This window comes from Delphinus delphis, chromosome 1, assembly GCF_949987515.2.
Source record: "Delphinus delphis chromosome 1, mDelDel1.2, whole genome shotgun sequence".
NCBI lineage: Eukaryota > Metazoa > Chordata > Mammalia > Artiodactyla > Delphinidae > Delphinus > Delphinus delphis.
Genome location: NC_082683.1, coordinates 1,353,961 through 1,370,319, shown reverse-complemented (window position 1 = coordinate 1,370,319; position 16,359 = coordinate 1,353,961). Strand labels below are relative to the sequence as shown.

At 58.6% G+C, this 16,359-nt stretch overlaps 1 protein-coding gene across 1 annotated transcript in view; it reads left to right on the top strand.

Moving 5' to 3' along the window:
• Nucleotides 1-16,359, top strand: part of MMEL1 (membrane metalloendopeptidase like 1) — a 31,698-nt gene that overhangs the window by 11,278 nt on the left and 4,061 nt on the right. The window contains exons 2-13 of the mRNA XM_060026575.1: nucleotides 2,511-2,588; nucleotides 3,297-3,356; nucleotides 4,349-4,510; nucleotides 4,687-4,767; nucleotides 7,381-7,476; nucleotides 7,795-7,913; nucleotides 8,450-8,515; nucleotides 9,920-10,054; nucleotides 10,137-10,226; nucleotides 14,262-14,398; nucleotides 14,755-14,848; nucleotides 16,054-16,182. Coding sequence (XP_059882558.1) covers nucleotides 2,511-2,588; nucleotides 3,297-3,356; nucleotides 4,349-4,510; nucleotides 4,687-4,767; nucleotides 7,381-7,476; nucleotides 7,795-7,913; nucleotides 8,450-8,515; nucleotides 9,920-10,054; nucleotides 10,137-10,226; nucleotides 14,262-14,398; nucleotides 14,755-14,848; nucleotides 16,054-16,182 — 1,247 coding nt within the window. The remainder of the gene's footprint in view (nucleotides 1-2,510; nucleotides 2,589-3,296; nucleotides 3,357-4,348; nucleotides 4,511-4,686; nucleotides 4,768-7,380; nucleotides 7,477-7,794; nucleotides 7,914-8,449; nucleotides 8,516-9,919; nucleotides 10,055-10,136; nucleotides 10,227-14,261; nucleotides 14,399-14,754; nucleotides 14,849-16,053; nucleotides 16,183-16,359) is intronic.

Sequence of the window (16,359 nt, the reverse complement as noted above, 5' to 3'; positions counted from 1 at the left end):
TTCAGAATCAGTTGGTCAATAAATACAAAATAGCTTGCTGGGATTTTGATTGGAATTATTTTGAATCTGTAGATCAAGTTAAGAAGAATCAACATCTTAATAATGCTGTCTTCCAGTCCGTGAACACGGAATATTTTTCCATTTCTTTACATATTTGATTTTTTTCATCAGTGTTTTATAGTTTTCCACATATAGGTCCTGTACATATTTTGTTAGATTTATACTTAACTTTTTCATTTTTTAGGTGCTATTGTAAGTGGTATTGCTTTGAAATTTTCAAATTCCGGTTGTTCATTGCTAATATATAAGAAAGCAATTTGTATATTAATCTTGTATCCTGCCACCTACTATCGTCTCTTATTAGTTCCAGGAGTTTTTTGTTGTTGTTGTTGTTTTGTTTTGTTTTGTTTTGCTTGATTCTTTGGGATTTTCTACATAGATGACCATGTCATCTGCAAATAGAGTTTTATTACGTCCTTTCCAGTCTGTGTTACCTATATTTCCTTTTCTTGTCATATTGAACCAGCAGGACCTCTCATGTGATGTTGGATAGGAGAGATGAGAGAGGACAGTGCTGCCTGTCCCCAGGCTTAGGGGAAATCACCCAGTCTCTCACTGTTAACTACCATGTCAGCTCTGGGTGTTTTTTAGATGTTTTTCTCCGTTCGGTTTTTTCATCTTTTCCTTTGTGCTTCAGGTTGGATCATTGACACTGACCTATATATGCTGACACTAATACTTTCTTTTGCAGTATTCAGTGTGTTTTTAAACCCAAAAAATGAATTCCTCACTCTTTCTATTACATTTCCATTTAGTCCTTTTTTAGAATTCCCATTTATCTGGTAAAATTCACCATCTATCTACATATTTTTCCGTCTTTTGTACAAGACCCTTTATCTTAATTATCATGGTGAGTTTAAAGACTTTGTCTGCTAACTCTGACACCTGGTCACCAACGAATCCACTTTGAACTGTTTTGGGGTTTTCTTCTTGGTCATGGGTCACATTTGCCTGTTTCCTCATGAAGGAGGATTTCTCCCAGCTTTCCTGCCCTGGCCCTGCCTTCACCTGCATCACCGCCATGCATTATGGGAGGCCCCAGAGCAGGAACCAGAGGCTTGTGTGACAGGGGCTCCTTGGAACCCGGATCCCTCCCTCCAGCCCACGGGCAGGAGCAAAGGGCTTGTTAAAAATCCCCCCACTCCATACCCCTCCTGGAGGAGCCCTGCCCCTCCTCCTGCTCCGGTTGCAGGTGAAATAGCCACAGTCTGCTTAGACCTTCTGCATCCTAATCAGAAGCAAAGACCCCTTCTCCCCCACCATCTCTTTGGCCAGAGCTCAGATGCCTAGTCCACTCTTCCACCGAGGGCGTGGCCCTTGTCCAGAGGCTCTGGGTTGCTGAGACTGGCAGATGCCCGTGGGGCAGACAGACGTAGCACCCACTGAGCACTGCATTTCTGTTTCTGATCCATGGGACCGTCCACGGTTTGCCTCAATCTATGCATCACTTTTCTCCTTTTCCACTGGACTGGGGGCCCCTTAAGGGCAGTGCCCGTGTGGGACTCAGGTCTGAATCTCCAGAGCCCAGCACCAGGGCTGGTTGATAATATTAGCAAATGTTGGATTCATGGACGAACAAATGGATGGGTGGAAAGAGCAGCCACTAACAGGTGGAGGAGAAACACCTCTCCCCACACCCCCACCCCCCAGATCACACATCTCATAAATACTCCCTCCAATGGCCAGGCCCCCAGGGGACACCCAGCACATTCAGGGCCTCCTACACCCTCTGCGGTCTCAGGGGCCGGGCTGAACCGGGTCCCAGGCTTGCCCACAGCCCTGACCTGAATGAGGCCCTGTTCCCTCCTGCCCACCTCTCCGTGGGTCTCCCTGGTGGGGAAGGTGGCCATGCCTGGTGGGCTCTTTCCCTGGACCTGACCCCCTTCCCTGCACTCACGCCCCCTTCCTGCACCCCCTCCAGGCCGTGCCCGCCCCCCTACGTAGTGGACAAATGAGGGAGGGCAGCTTTGCACTTTCAGCTGCCTGCACAGGTGGAGGGGCTGGAGCTGAGGCCAGTGGGCCAGGAAGATTCCCCCCAGAGGACATCCTTTCCCCCTTAAAGGGCTTATCATCCCTGTCTTGGTAGACCCCAGGGGCTGCCCACCCCCGCCTGGGTGAGGCCCGTGGCCCCGCGGTAGAGGAGGATGTCAGAGAGCACTTCTTAGGGGAGAGGTCCTGCCTCAGGACCCCTCTGGGCCCAGCAGCTGCGGCCCCAGGGCCGGCGGGCCTCCCCCTCTGCTCAGATTTGAGTTCTGCTGGAGCCCCTGTGTCTTGGTGTGCCTGGTGACCAGCCCTCACTACAGCGGGAAGGGGGCCACAGCCCTACACAAGGAATCCCCAGAGCCCCCAGGACCCCCTCCACAGGAGAATGCCTGTGCTGCCCCAGGTCGGCCCCAAGGCACCCGGGAAGCGGTGGCAGCAGGAGAGCTGAGTTCTGTGTTTCTCCCCAGGGAAGCAGCTGCCACTCTTTACTAGCCGGCTTTGCTTCTCAAAGGAAGAGAAGACCATTGTAAAGCGAACACCCCGAGGTAGTCCCATCTTCCCTCCCAGCACGACCCGAGCAGGGGGGTGCTAGGAAATGGCACCCCGCATGGGCAGGCTGGGTTCCACTGCAGGCCCGGGGTGTGCGGCAGGACGGGGGCCCTGCCCAGGGCACCAGGGTCCCGTGGGAAGAAAGGGCAGTGGCAGGGATGCAGCCGTGAGCACCTGCTGATGCAGAATGCTCCCTGGGCGCCTGGGAACCGGCAGTTTCAGGGAGCGGCTCCTGAGGTTCTGCAGCTGCACACTGATACAACCAGCAGGTGAGGGGGTGGGGGGTTGGGAGGGAGGAAGGGCGTGCAGGGACGGGGCAGCACAGGCAGGCTGTCTGGAGGAGGTGACACCTGATGGGTGAGGCTGGCTGGGCCGACAGGCAGGAGGGCAGAATGGCCAACTTCAGCCCTCAGCTGTGGGGATCACAGGTCACTGCAGGGTCACTGCAGGGGTCACTGCAGGGGTCAAGCCAGAATGAGCTTACCCTCACTTAAGGCCCCAGGACTGGGCCACCCAGGGAGGATGCAGGCTGCCCTCCAGATGCCCTCAGGGCCCAGGCTGGACCGCCCATGGGGGTGGGGGTGGCCGAGGTTTAACCCTGCCGGCCCCATCCCTTCCCACCCCACCTGTGCCCCGCCCACCCCTGCCAGCCCCACCGGCACCGACCATCCTCGCCAAGTGCTCACACTACTCCTTGCCGGCAGACGTCCAAAAGCCCAGGGACGCAAGCGAAACCTGCACCACCCCTGGCTGCGTGATGGCAGGTAAGCCCCCCTTCCCTCCGAGCCTCCCACAGCCCTGCCAGGGGGCTCGGGGGCCCCCCGTGATGCTGGCACAGGCGCTGCTTGAGGCCACAGGGAGCCACCGCACTCCCGAGACGCGGCATTGGCTGGTGGGCAGACCCTGGATGTGCCTGGGGGCAGGGACTCTACTGCGGGTGTCTCACCTGCCCTGCCCCCCAGGAAGCTGCTCCCTGCCTGCAGAGGCCCCCGTGACCACAGTGAAGCTGGCACAGGGACCCCAGGCGCTCTTTTTTGCACTTACAGAAGGCAGGTCACACAAACACACACACTCTCTCAAGTTGTCTCCCAGGAATTTGTCTTAAAACTGGGCGCCACGTGCCATTATTTCCAGATAAAACACAGTGAAAATGGTGTGAAGAAACACTAGTGTAAAAACTCAGAAATGGATTGGGGTAGTGCATGGACTCCTGTGGGGCTGCCCCCTGTGAGGTCCCAGCCAAGTGGAACAGAAGGCGAGGGAGGGTCCTGGCTTGGGGTCCAGCCTGGCCACCTCTGCTGAAAGCATCCTGCCGGGAACATGGGGGCCCCACTGTCCGTGCCACATGGGGTTCTGGGAGCAAACCCATCTGCTCCAACAGAAAACAAACCCCTATCGTGGGCGAGAGCCACCCTCCCCCACGGACGCACGGACCGGTGAGGGGGCTCCAGGGCAGGGCCAGTGCTGAGCGCTCGCGGTGAGCCGGGCGGGCTTGGCCAACACCTGGCCATCTGTGTGACCCAGGCGTCCCGGATTCGCAGATGCGTGAGCGGAGGATCGGAGAGGTCACGGGGTCCGAGCTCACGTGGCTGATAAGTGGGGTCCTTAGAACTGGAGGCCCTGCTGCTGACCTCCCTGAGGTCCCGGGCTGACTAACGCTTCTGAGGGCACAGGGCCGTGACTGAATCCCCGACAGCCCACCGGGCTGTCCACACCGGATCTCCCCTCTTCCTCTGCACCCCCTGGGGACGAGCAGCCGCCAGGATCCTCCAGAACATGGACCCGTCCAAGAAGCCCTGTGACGACTTCTACCAGTACGCGTGCGGGGGCTGGCTGCAGCGCCATGTGATCCCCGAGGCCAGCTCGCGATACAGCGTCTTCGACATCCTCCAGGATGAGCTGGAGATCATTCTCAAAGGTGAGCGTGGCCTCCACCCAAGGAGTGGGGACGGCCCATCGGGTCAGTGGGCCCAGGGGAGGGGGAGTCCCCTGGGATAAGGGCCTCCACTGGGTGCGGCAGGGACACGGGCACCTTTGACCTGGCCTCCCCAGCAGCCTCCTCAGGCCTCTGTCCGGTTTCTCCTCTGCCCACAGGGGTGCTGGAGAATTCTACCACCAAGGATCGGCCAGCTGTACAGAAGGCCAAGATGCTGTACCGCTCCTGCATGAACGAGAGTGAGTGGCCAATGGAGCTGCCCCGCCAGGACCCTGTTCCAGGACCCCATAGCCCTGAGACAGAGCACAGTGGAGTGGGCGCCTCTCCAAAGTCGTGCCGGTGGGAGCTGTGTGCTCCCCCTGGCTGGCCACCGGGCCCAGGTGCCCTACGGGGTCCAGGCTGACTGCCAGCTGCCCGGGACCGGCTCACACCCTGACCCCACCAGCCACACTGTGCCCAGGGAAATGCACACGCGTGTGTGTGCACGTGCCTGTGTGTGGTTTGAAGGAAACATTATTCAGGACACTTGGTAAAGATAGTAAGAGGCAGACTCTTCAGGGCCATCTCAGTAGGTGCGGGCATCACCGCGGTGGGGTCTAGCAAGAGGGGAAGGAGATTGGGCTCCACTCCAAATACAGTGAGGGCAGGCAGGTGAGGGTTTATAGCCGAGGGGCAGGAGGGGTCAGTGAATGGAAGATTTTACTAACAGGAAACATGGGGGGGGGCGTGTCTGGCAAAACTAACCTAATGGGATTCTTGCCGAAGGCAGGCCAGGCAGTCAGACATCACCTGGGGGACAGTGAGGGGCGAGGACTGCGGTCAGCTACCGAGAGGGATCAGATATTCAAGGGGCGGGGGGGCTTCTCGTTAAAACGACCACGCAGAGTTCTTGCTAAAACTGGATTTTACCAGGAGGTGCGGTGATGGGCCCAGCAGAAGGTGCAGGAGCCTGACTGAAGGCAGGATCGAGAGAAAATCTTACTCTGTGTGTCTGTGTGTCTGCGTGTGTGTGTGTCTGTGTGTATGTGTGTGTTTGTGTGTATATGTGTGTACACGTATATGTGTATTGTGTGTGTGTAGACGCAAATGCATGTCTATTGTGTGTGTGTGTGCACATGTGTGTAGGAACATGTGTGTGTGTGTGTGTTTATGTGTGTATGTGTGTGTGTACACGTATATGTGTATTATGTCTGTGTGTGGGGGGGTATATATATATGTCTGTATGCCTGTATGTGTGTGTGTCTATGTGTGTGTGCATGTGTGTATGTGGGTACGTATATGTGTGTATATGTATGTCTGTGTGTAGGCGTGTGTGTATATGTGTGTGTGTCTGTGTGTGTGTGCATGTGTGTGTGTGGGTACGTATATGTGTGTATATGTCTGTGTGTAGGCGTGTGTGTGTCTGTGTGTATATGTGTGTGTGTCCATGTGTCTGTGTGTATGTGTGTGTTTTGTGTGTATTGTGTGTACATATATGTGTGTATCTGGGCATTCTACCTATGGTGTGTATGTGTGTATATGGGTATACGTGTCTATGTGTGTGTGAGTTTGTGTGTATGTGTGTATGTCTGAGTGTGTGTTTGTGTGTATGTGTGTGTTGTGCGGCAGGGGTGGGGGGAGTTTCCCAGTGCTTTGGTTCCTGTTAAGAGGTTCACACACTTGGGGCCCCTCCGGCCCGTCTTCCCTTAGGCGCCTGCCTGGGGGCCTGCAAACCCGGCCTGTGGTTCCGGCTGCTCTGGGGGCCGCTTCCCCTCCCCGGCACCAGGGTCTGCGGCTGGCTGTTTCCCCAGGGGTCTCCTGCAGGGCGGGGTTTGTTTCTGGTGTGCCTAGGGCCCCCAGCATTATCGGGGTGTCTCCATGGTGTCCTGGGTTGGCGCGCTCCTCTCCTCCCCATGGAAACAGGAGGTCACGGGATCCAGTCTGGCCAGCACCTGCCAGGTGAAGTTCCCACCTGTATAGAGTTTCTGGCCTGAGAGACCAAATGTACGAAAGGGCCAGGGCCAGACCGTGTATAAAAACACAACTCCGACCCCCGGTCTGCAGCCAGGCGGCCAGGCCGTCACTACAGGAACCAGCGCAGGAAGCCAAACAGTAACTCCTGTAACGATCTGCCCGACACGGCCGACCTGACCCGGCCCTGGCAGCTCCCTAGGTTTTGTCCCTGCTCCCAACTCAGGACCCAAGAGAGCAAGCCCAGTGTGCCCCCACCAGCCACGTGGGACAGCCTGCTTCTCGCTCCCCCAGGCCCCGGCCCCCATCAGGGCGCCCTTGGAGCCGCCCCCTCCCCCTGGACCGCCCCCCTCCCAGCCCGCCCCTCCAGGTCGAGCGACCAACCGGCGAGGCCCTCCCCGCCCCAAGCCTCCACCCCGTCAGCAGCGGGCCAGCTCTATTCCCACCCTCGCGGGTTCTTGTGCCAAGTTCTCCCAAGCTTCCTGGGCGCCCCCATGCTGGGAAGCTGTGCTCCGTGCTCTGTCAGCAGTTCAGTCCACCCGGCGCTGGAGCTGGAGGGCACGCGGGCTTCCCAGCCGCCGGCGTGGACCCCCACCCCTGCCTGTTCCCGGCCTTCCAGAGTGCTGCCTGGGCTGCTCTGAGCTTCGGGGCCTCCCTTCCACACCCTTGTCCTGGTGACGCCTGTGCTTCCATCGACCCCAGGCCCCTTTCCCGCCTGCGTCCCGTCCCTGCTCTTTCCAGGCCCCTGCGTGTCCTGTGCTGCGGAGTCTGCACCGGGAGGGTCAGGCTCCGCGCTGGGCGTCAGCATCCCCGCGGGTCCATGTGCCGGCGGCGGGTGTCACGCCCGCCCCCCCACCTCCCCGCCAGGGCATCGGGTGAGCGACCGCTCCCTCCCCTCTCAGGTGAGATAGAAAAGCGAGACTCGCAGCCCCTGCTGGACATCCTGAAGGCGGTAGGAGGCTGGCCAGTGGCCACGGACAAGTGGAGCGAGAGTGTAGGTAAGGCAGGGCCTGGTGGCGGCCTCGCATGGGCGGGGGGCCCTGGGCCTTCCAGGCCCGAGCCGGAGAGTGTGCAGCAGCTGCTGGCGGGCTCCCAGCGGCTGGGCCCCTCCGCTCTGCAGAGGGGCATCCCTTCCAGAGCCCTAGGGAAGGGCCGCGGCCCCGGCTCTCAGCATGGGCTCTGCTCCCTGCTCTCGGGGGGTCGGGGGCGCACAGCGCTGCTCTCCGGGCCCTGCTGATCCCCGTGGACTCTGGACGAGGGGCTGGGCTAGGACCCCAGGTCCTGACAGGTCTCCAGCACGGGGTGCCGGCCCCCAGGTGCCCGGTGGGAACTGGAGCAGCAGCTGGCCGTGATGAACGCGCAGTTCAACCGGCGGGTCCTCATCGACCTCTTCATCTGGAACGACGAGCAGAACTCCAGCCAACACATCATCTATGTACGAGCCGCGCAGGGGGGCCGGGCAGGCCGGGTCCCCTGGGCCTGGCTGGGGGCTCCCGCAGGGCAGCGGGGAGACAGCTGTTACCACAGGGGGCGGGTGGCCCGCGAATGCTCCCAGGGCCCTGTTGTCATCCACACCTGCAGCTCAGGGGACCTGTGCCAATGGCCTGGGTTTCTGCTGGGCCAGAGGGGCGGCCCGGGTGCCGAGCTGGTCCTCGGGACGGTCCGTCCAGGCCTTTGGCAGCAGCACAGAAAGCCCGACCTCAAAGAGCCACCACTGGCCACAGATAGGCCACAGAGGACCCCGCGTGGAGCACACACTCCGCTCTGGGAGGGGGGCTGTCCGGGGCCCTGTGGGTGGCCCGCACCCCCTGGCCACCCCTCAGCCCACCTGCAGTCCAGCCCCAGAGCAGGGGTCGGGGCCCAATACCTGCACACGCTCCGGATGGAGCGCCCGTGCCCACCAGGCGCAGCACCTCGGCAGGGCTAGGGGTGTCCCGGCTCCATGCCCAGGGCCCCACGCTCTGTCTCCAGATAGACCAGCCAACCCTGGGCATGCCGTCCCGAGAGCACTACTTCAATGAGGGCAGCGACCAGAAGGTGAGTCAGGGGCAGCCGACGCTGGACCTGCCCGCCTGGCGCTTTCCCGCCGGCCCCTTCCACTCTGGGCGCCCTCCGCCCGTCACTCCAGGGCCCGCCTGTGGCCCGGCTCCCTGTGTGTCGCTCGACACCAGCCCCTCAGCTAGCCACCTGCGTGGCTCAAGCCCGGCACTGAGGGCTGGACATGCAGACGTGGACCCGTGCCTTTGTCACCATCGTAGGGGTGTCCCTGAACCCCCAGGGGCAGGCTCGGGGATCCACTCAGCCCTGCAGCCCCGAGGGGCACACCTGCCATCCCCATCTCGCCAGGGCAGGACTGCGGTCCACACCGCGGGCTCACTGCACGTGGCCTGTAGAGGTCTGAGTGCAGGCCACCCGGGCCCTGAGGCTGCTCCCGGAGCCACCCTCCTCCTGCACCCGGGAGAAGAGAGATGGGGAACCGGACAGCAGCAAGGCGCGCGGGACAGGGCCGGGGGGTGTGGAGGGGGGAGTCGGGGGGAAGGCCGGGGAGCAGACTGAAAGACAGGAGGTGACATGGCCCACGGCCTGGAAGCAGTGTGGGGGGCCTCGTGGAGGAGGTGGGCTGTGAGCTAGGCCGGGAGGGTCCAGCCAAGAGAAAAGGCAAGCGTGGCCAAAAGAAGGAGCCGTGGAGTGGGCAGTGGGGCTGCGAGAACAGCCCAAGGAGCCCAGCTCAGAGCAGCAGGGACTGGGGCCCCTGGAAGGGCTCACGCCTGGCAGCCACGGATCAGACCCGGCAGCTGCTGGCCAAGACCGGCCTGGCGGCATCAGCCCAGCCTGATGCCAAGTACCTGGGAAGGCGTGGCCTCTGCGGTCCCTGCCTGCAAGTGAGGAACCCCCGCCCAGACAGGCCCCAAGAAGGTGGGTCCAGGAGGGACGCACAGCCTCAGGACCCAGCTCCTGACGCCCGGCCTGGGCGAGCCTGGCTAGGGCAGCCCACCCGAACCCTGGCGCCCGACGGCTCTGGGCCTTTACTAGGACCTACCGTGTGCCCCGCACTTTATATGCAGCCGTGCAGTCCGCTGGAATCGGTCTGCGGTCCCGTGCGAGCTGCTCGGGCACGGGGTCACACGCAGAAGGGAGGCAGCAGGGAGCCCGGCACTAAGCGTCCGGCTGTGGGTCGGCGAGCAGCCCATCCAGCAGGTGTGCGGAGCAGGCGCCGTCCACCCGCGGCGCTCACAGCCTCCCACCCGCCGGCTTGCCAGCAGCATGAGTCCCAGCGCCGAGGGCCCCTGGTCTGGGAGGCGTGGGCCGTCTGGAACCCCCAAGCCGTTGAGCATCCCGAGGGCTGCTTTGTGGCATATGCCCACCCCACCCCCACAGAGAGCTCCGTGGGGGCCAAGGTGCCCGAGGCTGCCAGACGGTGTCCTGCACCCTTTGGCTCAGGTACGGGAAGCCTACCTGCAGTTCATGACGTCAGTGGCCACGATGCTTCGGGCGGACATGAACCTCCCCCAGAACAGCGACCTGGTGCGGGAGGACATGGCCCAGGTGCTGGAGCTGGAGACGCAGCTGGCCAACGTGAGGCCGCGGACCGGGGGCGGACGGGGTTGGGGGGATCAGGCCAGCCGCCCCGCCCCTGTGACCACCCGCCCCGCTGCAGGCCACGGCCCCCCAGGAGGAGCGGCACGACGTCACCGCCCTGTACCACAGGATGGACCTGGAACAGCTCCAGAACGAGTTCGGTCTGAAGGTGAGCCCCAGCCGTACCCGCCCCGCCGCTCTCCCCTAAGCCTCAAGTACGCCCACACCAAGCAGGGCCCACGGGACCGGTCACCCAAACAGGGACACGTCCACACAAGGACGGCAGGTGTCAGCTGGCTGCCTGGGGACGCGGGGCCACCCGCCTGTGAGGTGCTGGCTGCGGCGTCCCAGGTCTTCCGAGCGGGAGAGCGGCCTGCGAGGGGCTGCTGACTCGGCCGCCCGCGTCGGGCTGGCCCCCCGCCCGGGGCTTCCTGTCCCCAGGCCCGGCTCGGGGCCCCAGCGCAGCTCTGCCCTGACAGAGGGCCCCACGGCCGGACCCTCGGACCCTCCCTTCCCGCTGGCCAGGCCCGGGAAGGGGGAGCTCAGCCCTGCGCCCCCCAAGGCCCCGCACTCACTCAGCCTGTCCTGAGCCGTCAGAGGGGCCTCCTCCTGTGGAAGAAGGGTCCGGACGTGGCTCTAGCCACCGCCAGCTGACTGCGGCGACCGAGGCCCAGGTCAGGGGAGACGGTGCAGCTGGGGACGGAGCCCGCCGGCAGGGGCAGGGCCTGAATGTCCTTCCTGTGACCAGAACACCTAAGTGTCTGGAGCCACAGAACAAGACGGGAGAACTCGGGGGGACCCTGCCCGGGGATCCCGCACCTGGCGCCCCAGAAGGCCCCGTCGTCCCCCACGCTTCCTTCCCGGCTCCCAGCGCTGGCCTGCCGTGACACCACCCCGCACCGCCCGCCAGCTCGCCCCCTCCCAGGCGGGCACTTGGAGGGGCCAGCCGTGCTCTGGCACTGACTCCATCCATAAACGAAGCAGGCAGCCCCCCGCCCAGGGCTTGGGTGGGGGAAAAAGAGATGTGGCCTGCAGAGTGTGTCGGAGGGCAGGCAAGGCGGGCACAGAGGAACAGCGAGTGAGTGCCAAGGTCCTGAGGCCGGGGCTGCAGGGCGGCTGGGGCCGAGCCCAGGCCGGGGAGGGAGGGTGGGCCGTGTCGGGCCTCTGGGGCCATTTTGAAAGCACCGGCTTTGATGGGACAGGACTTGACTCATAGCGAAGAGAACCTGGCTGCTGAGGACACAGGGAAGGGACTGAGGGCCAGAAGCAGGGAGACGGGTCAGGAGGCTGCAGCACAGCCTAGGCGGGACCAGGTGGCGGCCTGGGACAGCGGCAGCGGAAGGGCTGAGAGGCATGGCTCGTGGATTCATTTGGAAGGGAGAACAGCAGGACCTGCAAATGGACCAAACGTGGGAAGTGAGAGGAATGGGGGACGCAGATGGCCAGAAGGTGCCGCGGAGACGCCCCGGAGCAGGGGTGGCCACGTGCAGGAACGCAGGGCTCAGGGTGTCTGGACTCTAATGCGTTCACAGAGCTTAGAATTGCCACACGTGAGCCCATCCACACAGCCCCCCTCCCTGCCCTCCTCCCCAAAGCAGCCACCACCCGGCCTCCACCACACGCGTGGGCCGGGCTGCTCTCGCCTACGTTCTGTAGGTGAGACGACTTCTCACCGTCGTCACACCTCTCGCTGGGGCAGCGGCGGCCTCTCAGTCACCCTGATCCCCGTGCGATCGATCCTAAGAACACTCAACAGCTGTGCTCCCGTTCTACTCTGGCTGGGCCTCTGGCTGTTCCAGTTCTGGACTTTTCTGAGCGATGTGGCTACGCTCATTCCCATGCACGTCTTTTGGCACACGCGCGAGCACTTCTGTCAGGTGTCCATAGGGATGAAGTGGCCAGGTCTTAGGACACAGGTCATTCGAAAATCATCATACAGATGTACACTCCCCAACAGGAGTGTGTGAAACACCCCCTCCAGTGCTTGGCGGTGCTCGTTCCTTCCGTCTTAGCCCATCTAGGGATGTGTTGCAGATGAACGTGTTGCGGAATTTCATCTGGGTTGGATTTGACTTTCCCTGAGCACTACTTCACACTGATTGGCCAGCAGTGGCCCCCTTTTGTGAAGTGTCTGCTCAGGTCTCTTGCCCATCTGCACTACTCGGATATCTGCCTTCTTCTCACTGACTTTTAGTTCTCTGAATACATTGGATGTGACCCCTTGGTCAGTGTCTGTGTAGTAAATGTCCTTTCCAGTGGGCAGCCTACTGTTACACGTTCATACTGGTTCTTTATTTTAAAAGAGGGCTTAAAATAGTCCAATTTATCCAAAGACGGATGGATCCTGTCTCTATGGCTAGCGTTCATTGTGTTCTGCTTAAGAAATCTTTGCCCGCCAAGGTTGTTTAGGTCGACAGTCTACCCTGAGTTGATTTTTATGTACAGTGAGAAGGAATTGTTTCATCTGCTCCTTGTGGCTGTCCAGATGACCTAGCACCATTTACTGAGAAGACTCCCCCATCAGCCATTGCGCTGTGTGCCAACTTGATTAAAGACCGAGTGCCTTTTTGCACGCTTGTGCCTAGTGCATGTCTGGGTCTGTGCGTTTGTACCTGTGTGTGTATTTCTGAACTCTCCTCTGTTCCAATGGTCTCTCTGTCTATTCATGTGCCGGAACCTACCGCCTCCATTGCTATAGCTTTGTGGTAAGTTTTGATGTCTACCAACTTTGTTCTTCAAATCAATTATTCTTGATCTTTTGCATTTTCTTACAAGACTCAAAGTCAGCTAGTCAATTACACACACACACACACACAAAATGCTGCTGAGATTTTGACCGGGATTGCTTGAAATCTAAGCATCAATTTGGGGAAGAGCCACATCTTTCCAAGGTTGAGTCTTCTGATCCATGAAACTTCCATATAGTTACTTCCATATATTTATGTTTTCTTTCATTTCTCTCAATAAGTTTTATAGTTTTCTACTTCAAGGCCTTACATATCTTTCATTACATTGGTTCCTAGGTGCTTGGTTTTTTAATATTATTGTAAATGGTATCATTTTGCAATTTCTCTCATTGTTTGTTGCTAGTATACAGCAATACTTTGTATACAGCAATTTTACTCAAAGCATGTAGTAGTTCTAACAGTTTATCCTTTAATATTTTATAGACACAGAATCATGTCCTTTGTAAAAAATAAGTTTTATGTGATCCCTTTTCAATCCTTATTAATTTTTTTCTTGTCTTATTGAACTGGCTAGGACTTTCAGCATAAGGCTGAAGCCATGATATCTTGTTTCCCTCCTGATCTCAGAAAAAAAGCTTTGCAACATTTTGCAAGCTTTCATTTAATTTTGTTTGCTGTAGAATTTTGTGGGGTTTTGTTTGTTGCCACTGTTGCTGTTGTACACATCCTTTTATTAGATTACAGAACTTCTATTTCGATTTGCTGAATCTTTTTCATGAATAGTCAATTTTAATATGCCTTATCTGCATCTATTGAAATTACCATGTGATTTTCCTTCTGTATTGTTACCATAGTGAATTATATTGATTTTCAAATGTTACACCACACTTGTATTCCTTGAGTAAATCTAATTTGGCTGTGTTGCATTATCCATTTTATATAGGTGCGGATGAATTCCGATTGCTAATATTTTGCTTAGAATTTTTGTATCAATTATCATAAATGAGACTGGCTTATTGTTTTCTTTTCTTTTAATGTCCTTATTTTGGTATTAAGGTTATTCTTGGTCTCATAAATCAAGTTGAAAGAGTTTTCTCTTTTTTCCTTCTCTGGAAAGTTTAAGATTAGTGGTATATCTTCCTTAAATGTCAGATAGTATTCACTGGAAAAGCCGGATGAGTCTGGAAATTTCTATGTGGAAATACTTTAAATTAAATAATCCAGTTTCTTACATACGAAACTATTTATATTTTCTATCTCCTTTCATTTTTTGCTGAGTTGTGTTTTTCCAGGAATTCTTCCATTACACTTGGATTTTCCAATATATTGCCATAATCTCTTTTCACTGTTTGTAGGCTCTGTAGTAATGTCACCCACCTTTTTCCTGATTCTGATTACCTGCACCTTCTCTCTTATTTTTTGAATATTCTTTAGAGGGGGCTGGGTTTCTTGGATGCCCAAGAACTGTGTCTACCACCCCATCTCTCCCTCTTTCTCCTCACTCCCTCCTTCTCCAGGGATTTAACTGGACTCTCTTCATACAATCTGTGCTATCCTCTGTCAAAATCGAGCTGCTGCCAGATGAGGAAGTGGTGGTCTATGGCATCCCCTACCTCCAGAATCTTGAAGACATCATCGATGTCTACTCATCCAGGTGAGGCTCAAGGAAGGTCCCAAGAGGTGTCAGCATCTTTCCCCTGCTCTCTCCTCATCCCCAACAGCTCCTCCTCTCAGGAGAGAACCCCATAAAGCATTACTCTGAGGTGCGAGGGACATGATGGGGTCAAATGTTTGTGGGCAGTGGAACCTTACATTAGAGATGCGAACCCCTCCTTGAGTCATCCAGGGGCAGGCAGGATGTATCTGTGGGTCGTCTTGGAGATTTTTTCCACCACCCTGAAGTCTCTGTTTGGTGTGGAGCCTGCTGTCCAAGGGCCCATAAACCACACCCTCTCCCTGGGCAAACAGCGCACACCTGTTCTATCCGCTGCCCTCTGCCTCCTGCCCCAGGACCATGCAGAACTACCTGGTCTGGCGCCTGGTCCTGGACCGCATCAGCAGCCTGAGCCAGAGATTCAAGGATGCACGCGCAAACTACCGCAAGGTGAGCGATGCCCTGCCCCTGCACCCAGCCTGGCCTGTTTCCTTGTTAACACTGACCACCTGCTGTGGGCCAAGCACCAAGGTCCACCCTGGGATCAGAGCTGCGATCCAGGCTCATGAGACACGCCCTCTTGGGGCAGCCTAACAATAAGCCATCGACAAAGCACAATCTGCTCTTTCAAGACCAGCAAGTAGGATGTGAGGGGAGGGGGTGAGGGCAGGGAGAGCCTCTCTGAGAAAGCGACCATGGAGACCTCAAGGCACGAACGACCCAGGCCAGATTCCCAGGAGCAGAAACAGCTAGTGCAGAGGTCCTGGGGCAGGGACCCCGGGGTCACATGGGGGAAGGAGGGAGATGAGGTCGGGGAGGAGGGGGAGGCAACCATGGGCCAGAGCAGCATGCGGATTCCACGTGCACTGAGAGCCACTGGGGTGTTAAGAGCGGGAACCACAGTCCGATGTCCCGCCTGGTGTGGTCATTCTGGCCGCTGCTGGGGCACAGGCCGAGTGGACGCAGGGGTCCGGCCCCGATCGGGGAGATGGGGGCAGAAGCCGTTGTGGCAATCAGGCCTCCTGCTTTGCCGTCTTGGGCTGAGGACGCCACGAGCCAAGCGTGGAGAAGGGAGCTGAATCCCAGAGCTCAGAGGACAGAGAATGAGTCACACTGACTTGCTAAGAGGCAGGAAACCCCACAGCCCCGGAGCGTGTGGCCAGATGCTGGGCAGAGCTCCGAGGGGGCCACGATTGGGGGCCAGAAATCTGACGGGGGGCACATTTCCATCTTGTGCCCTGTGTCCCCAGGGACAGATGGGCAGACATTCTCATCGTCATTTTGGAGACGGGAAAACCAGGGCCCAGACAGCTGGCGGCTCACGGCTGAGCTAGACAAGGCCCCCAAGGTCAACGCCAGCCTGTGCTTTGGGGTAGGGCTGGAGTCCTTGAGAGCAGAGTCGGCCAGACAGCCAGGCCAGGGTGGCAGGGACAGGGGCCAGGAGGAACTCGGGGCCGGGCAGGGCACCCGCACCCCGGGGTCGGCCTGGGCCGGGAGCCCAGCCTTCCAAACTGCACACCCGGTCCTCCCACACCAGGGGCGGTGTTCAAAGGGGGTGTCTGAGTTCACCAATGTCCCCCACTGGCCCCTGGGCACACTGGGGCCGAGGCCAGGGAAGCAGACGTTGGTAAACGTGGTGAAATGAAACGTGCCAGGCGCTGTACGGCACGTCGGCACAGGAGGTGCGCTGGCGGGAGTGCGTCAGCTACGTCAACAGTAACATGGAGAGCGCCGTGGGCTCACTCTACGTCAAGGAGGCCTTCCCCAGGGACAGCAAGAACATGGTGCGTGCCCGGAGACCCCGCCCTGGGCCAGGGGACACCAGCCCGTGGCACCTCTCGCCCCAGCAGCGCCTGTGTGCTCAGCGGTACCGGGGAGCACGTGTTTGCCCGGCGCCCCATCACACAGCGGGATGCGGGGAAGCCTTGCCCGCCCCAGGCCTCTGGCCCCCAACAGCTATT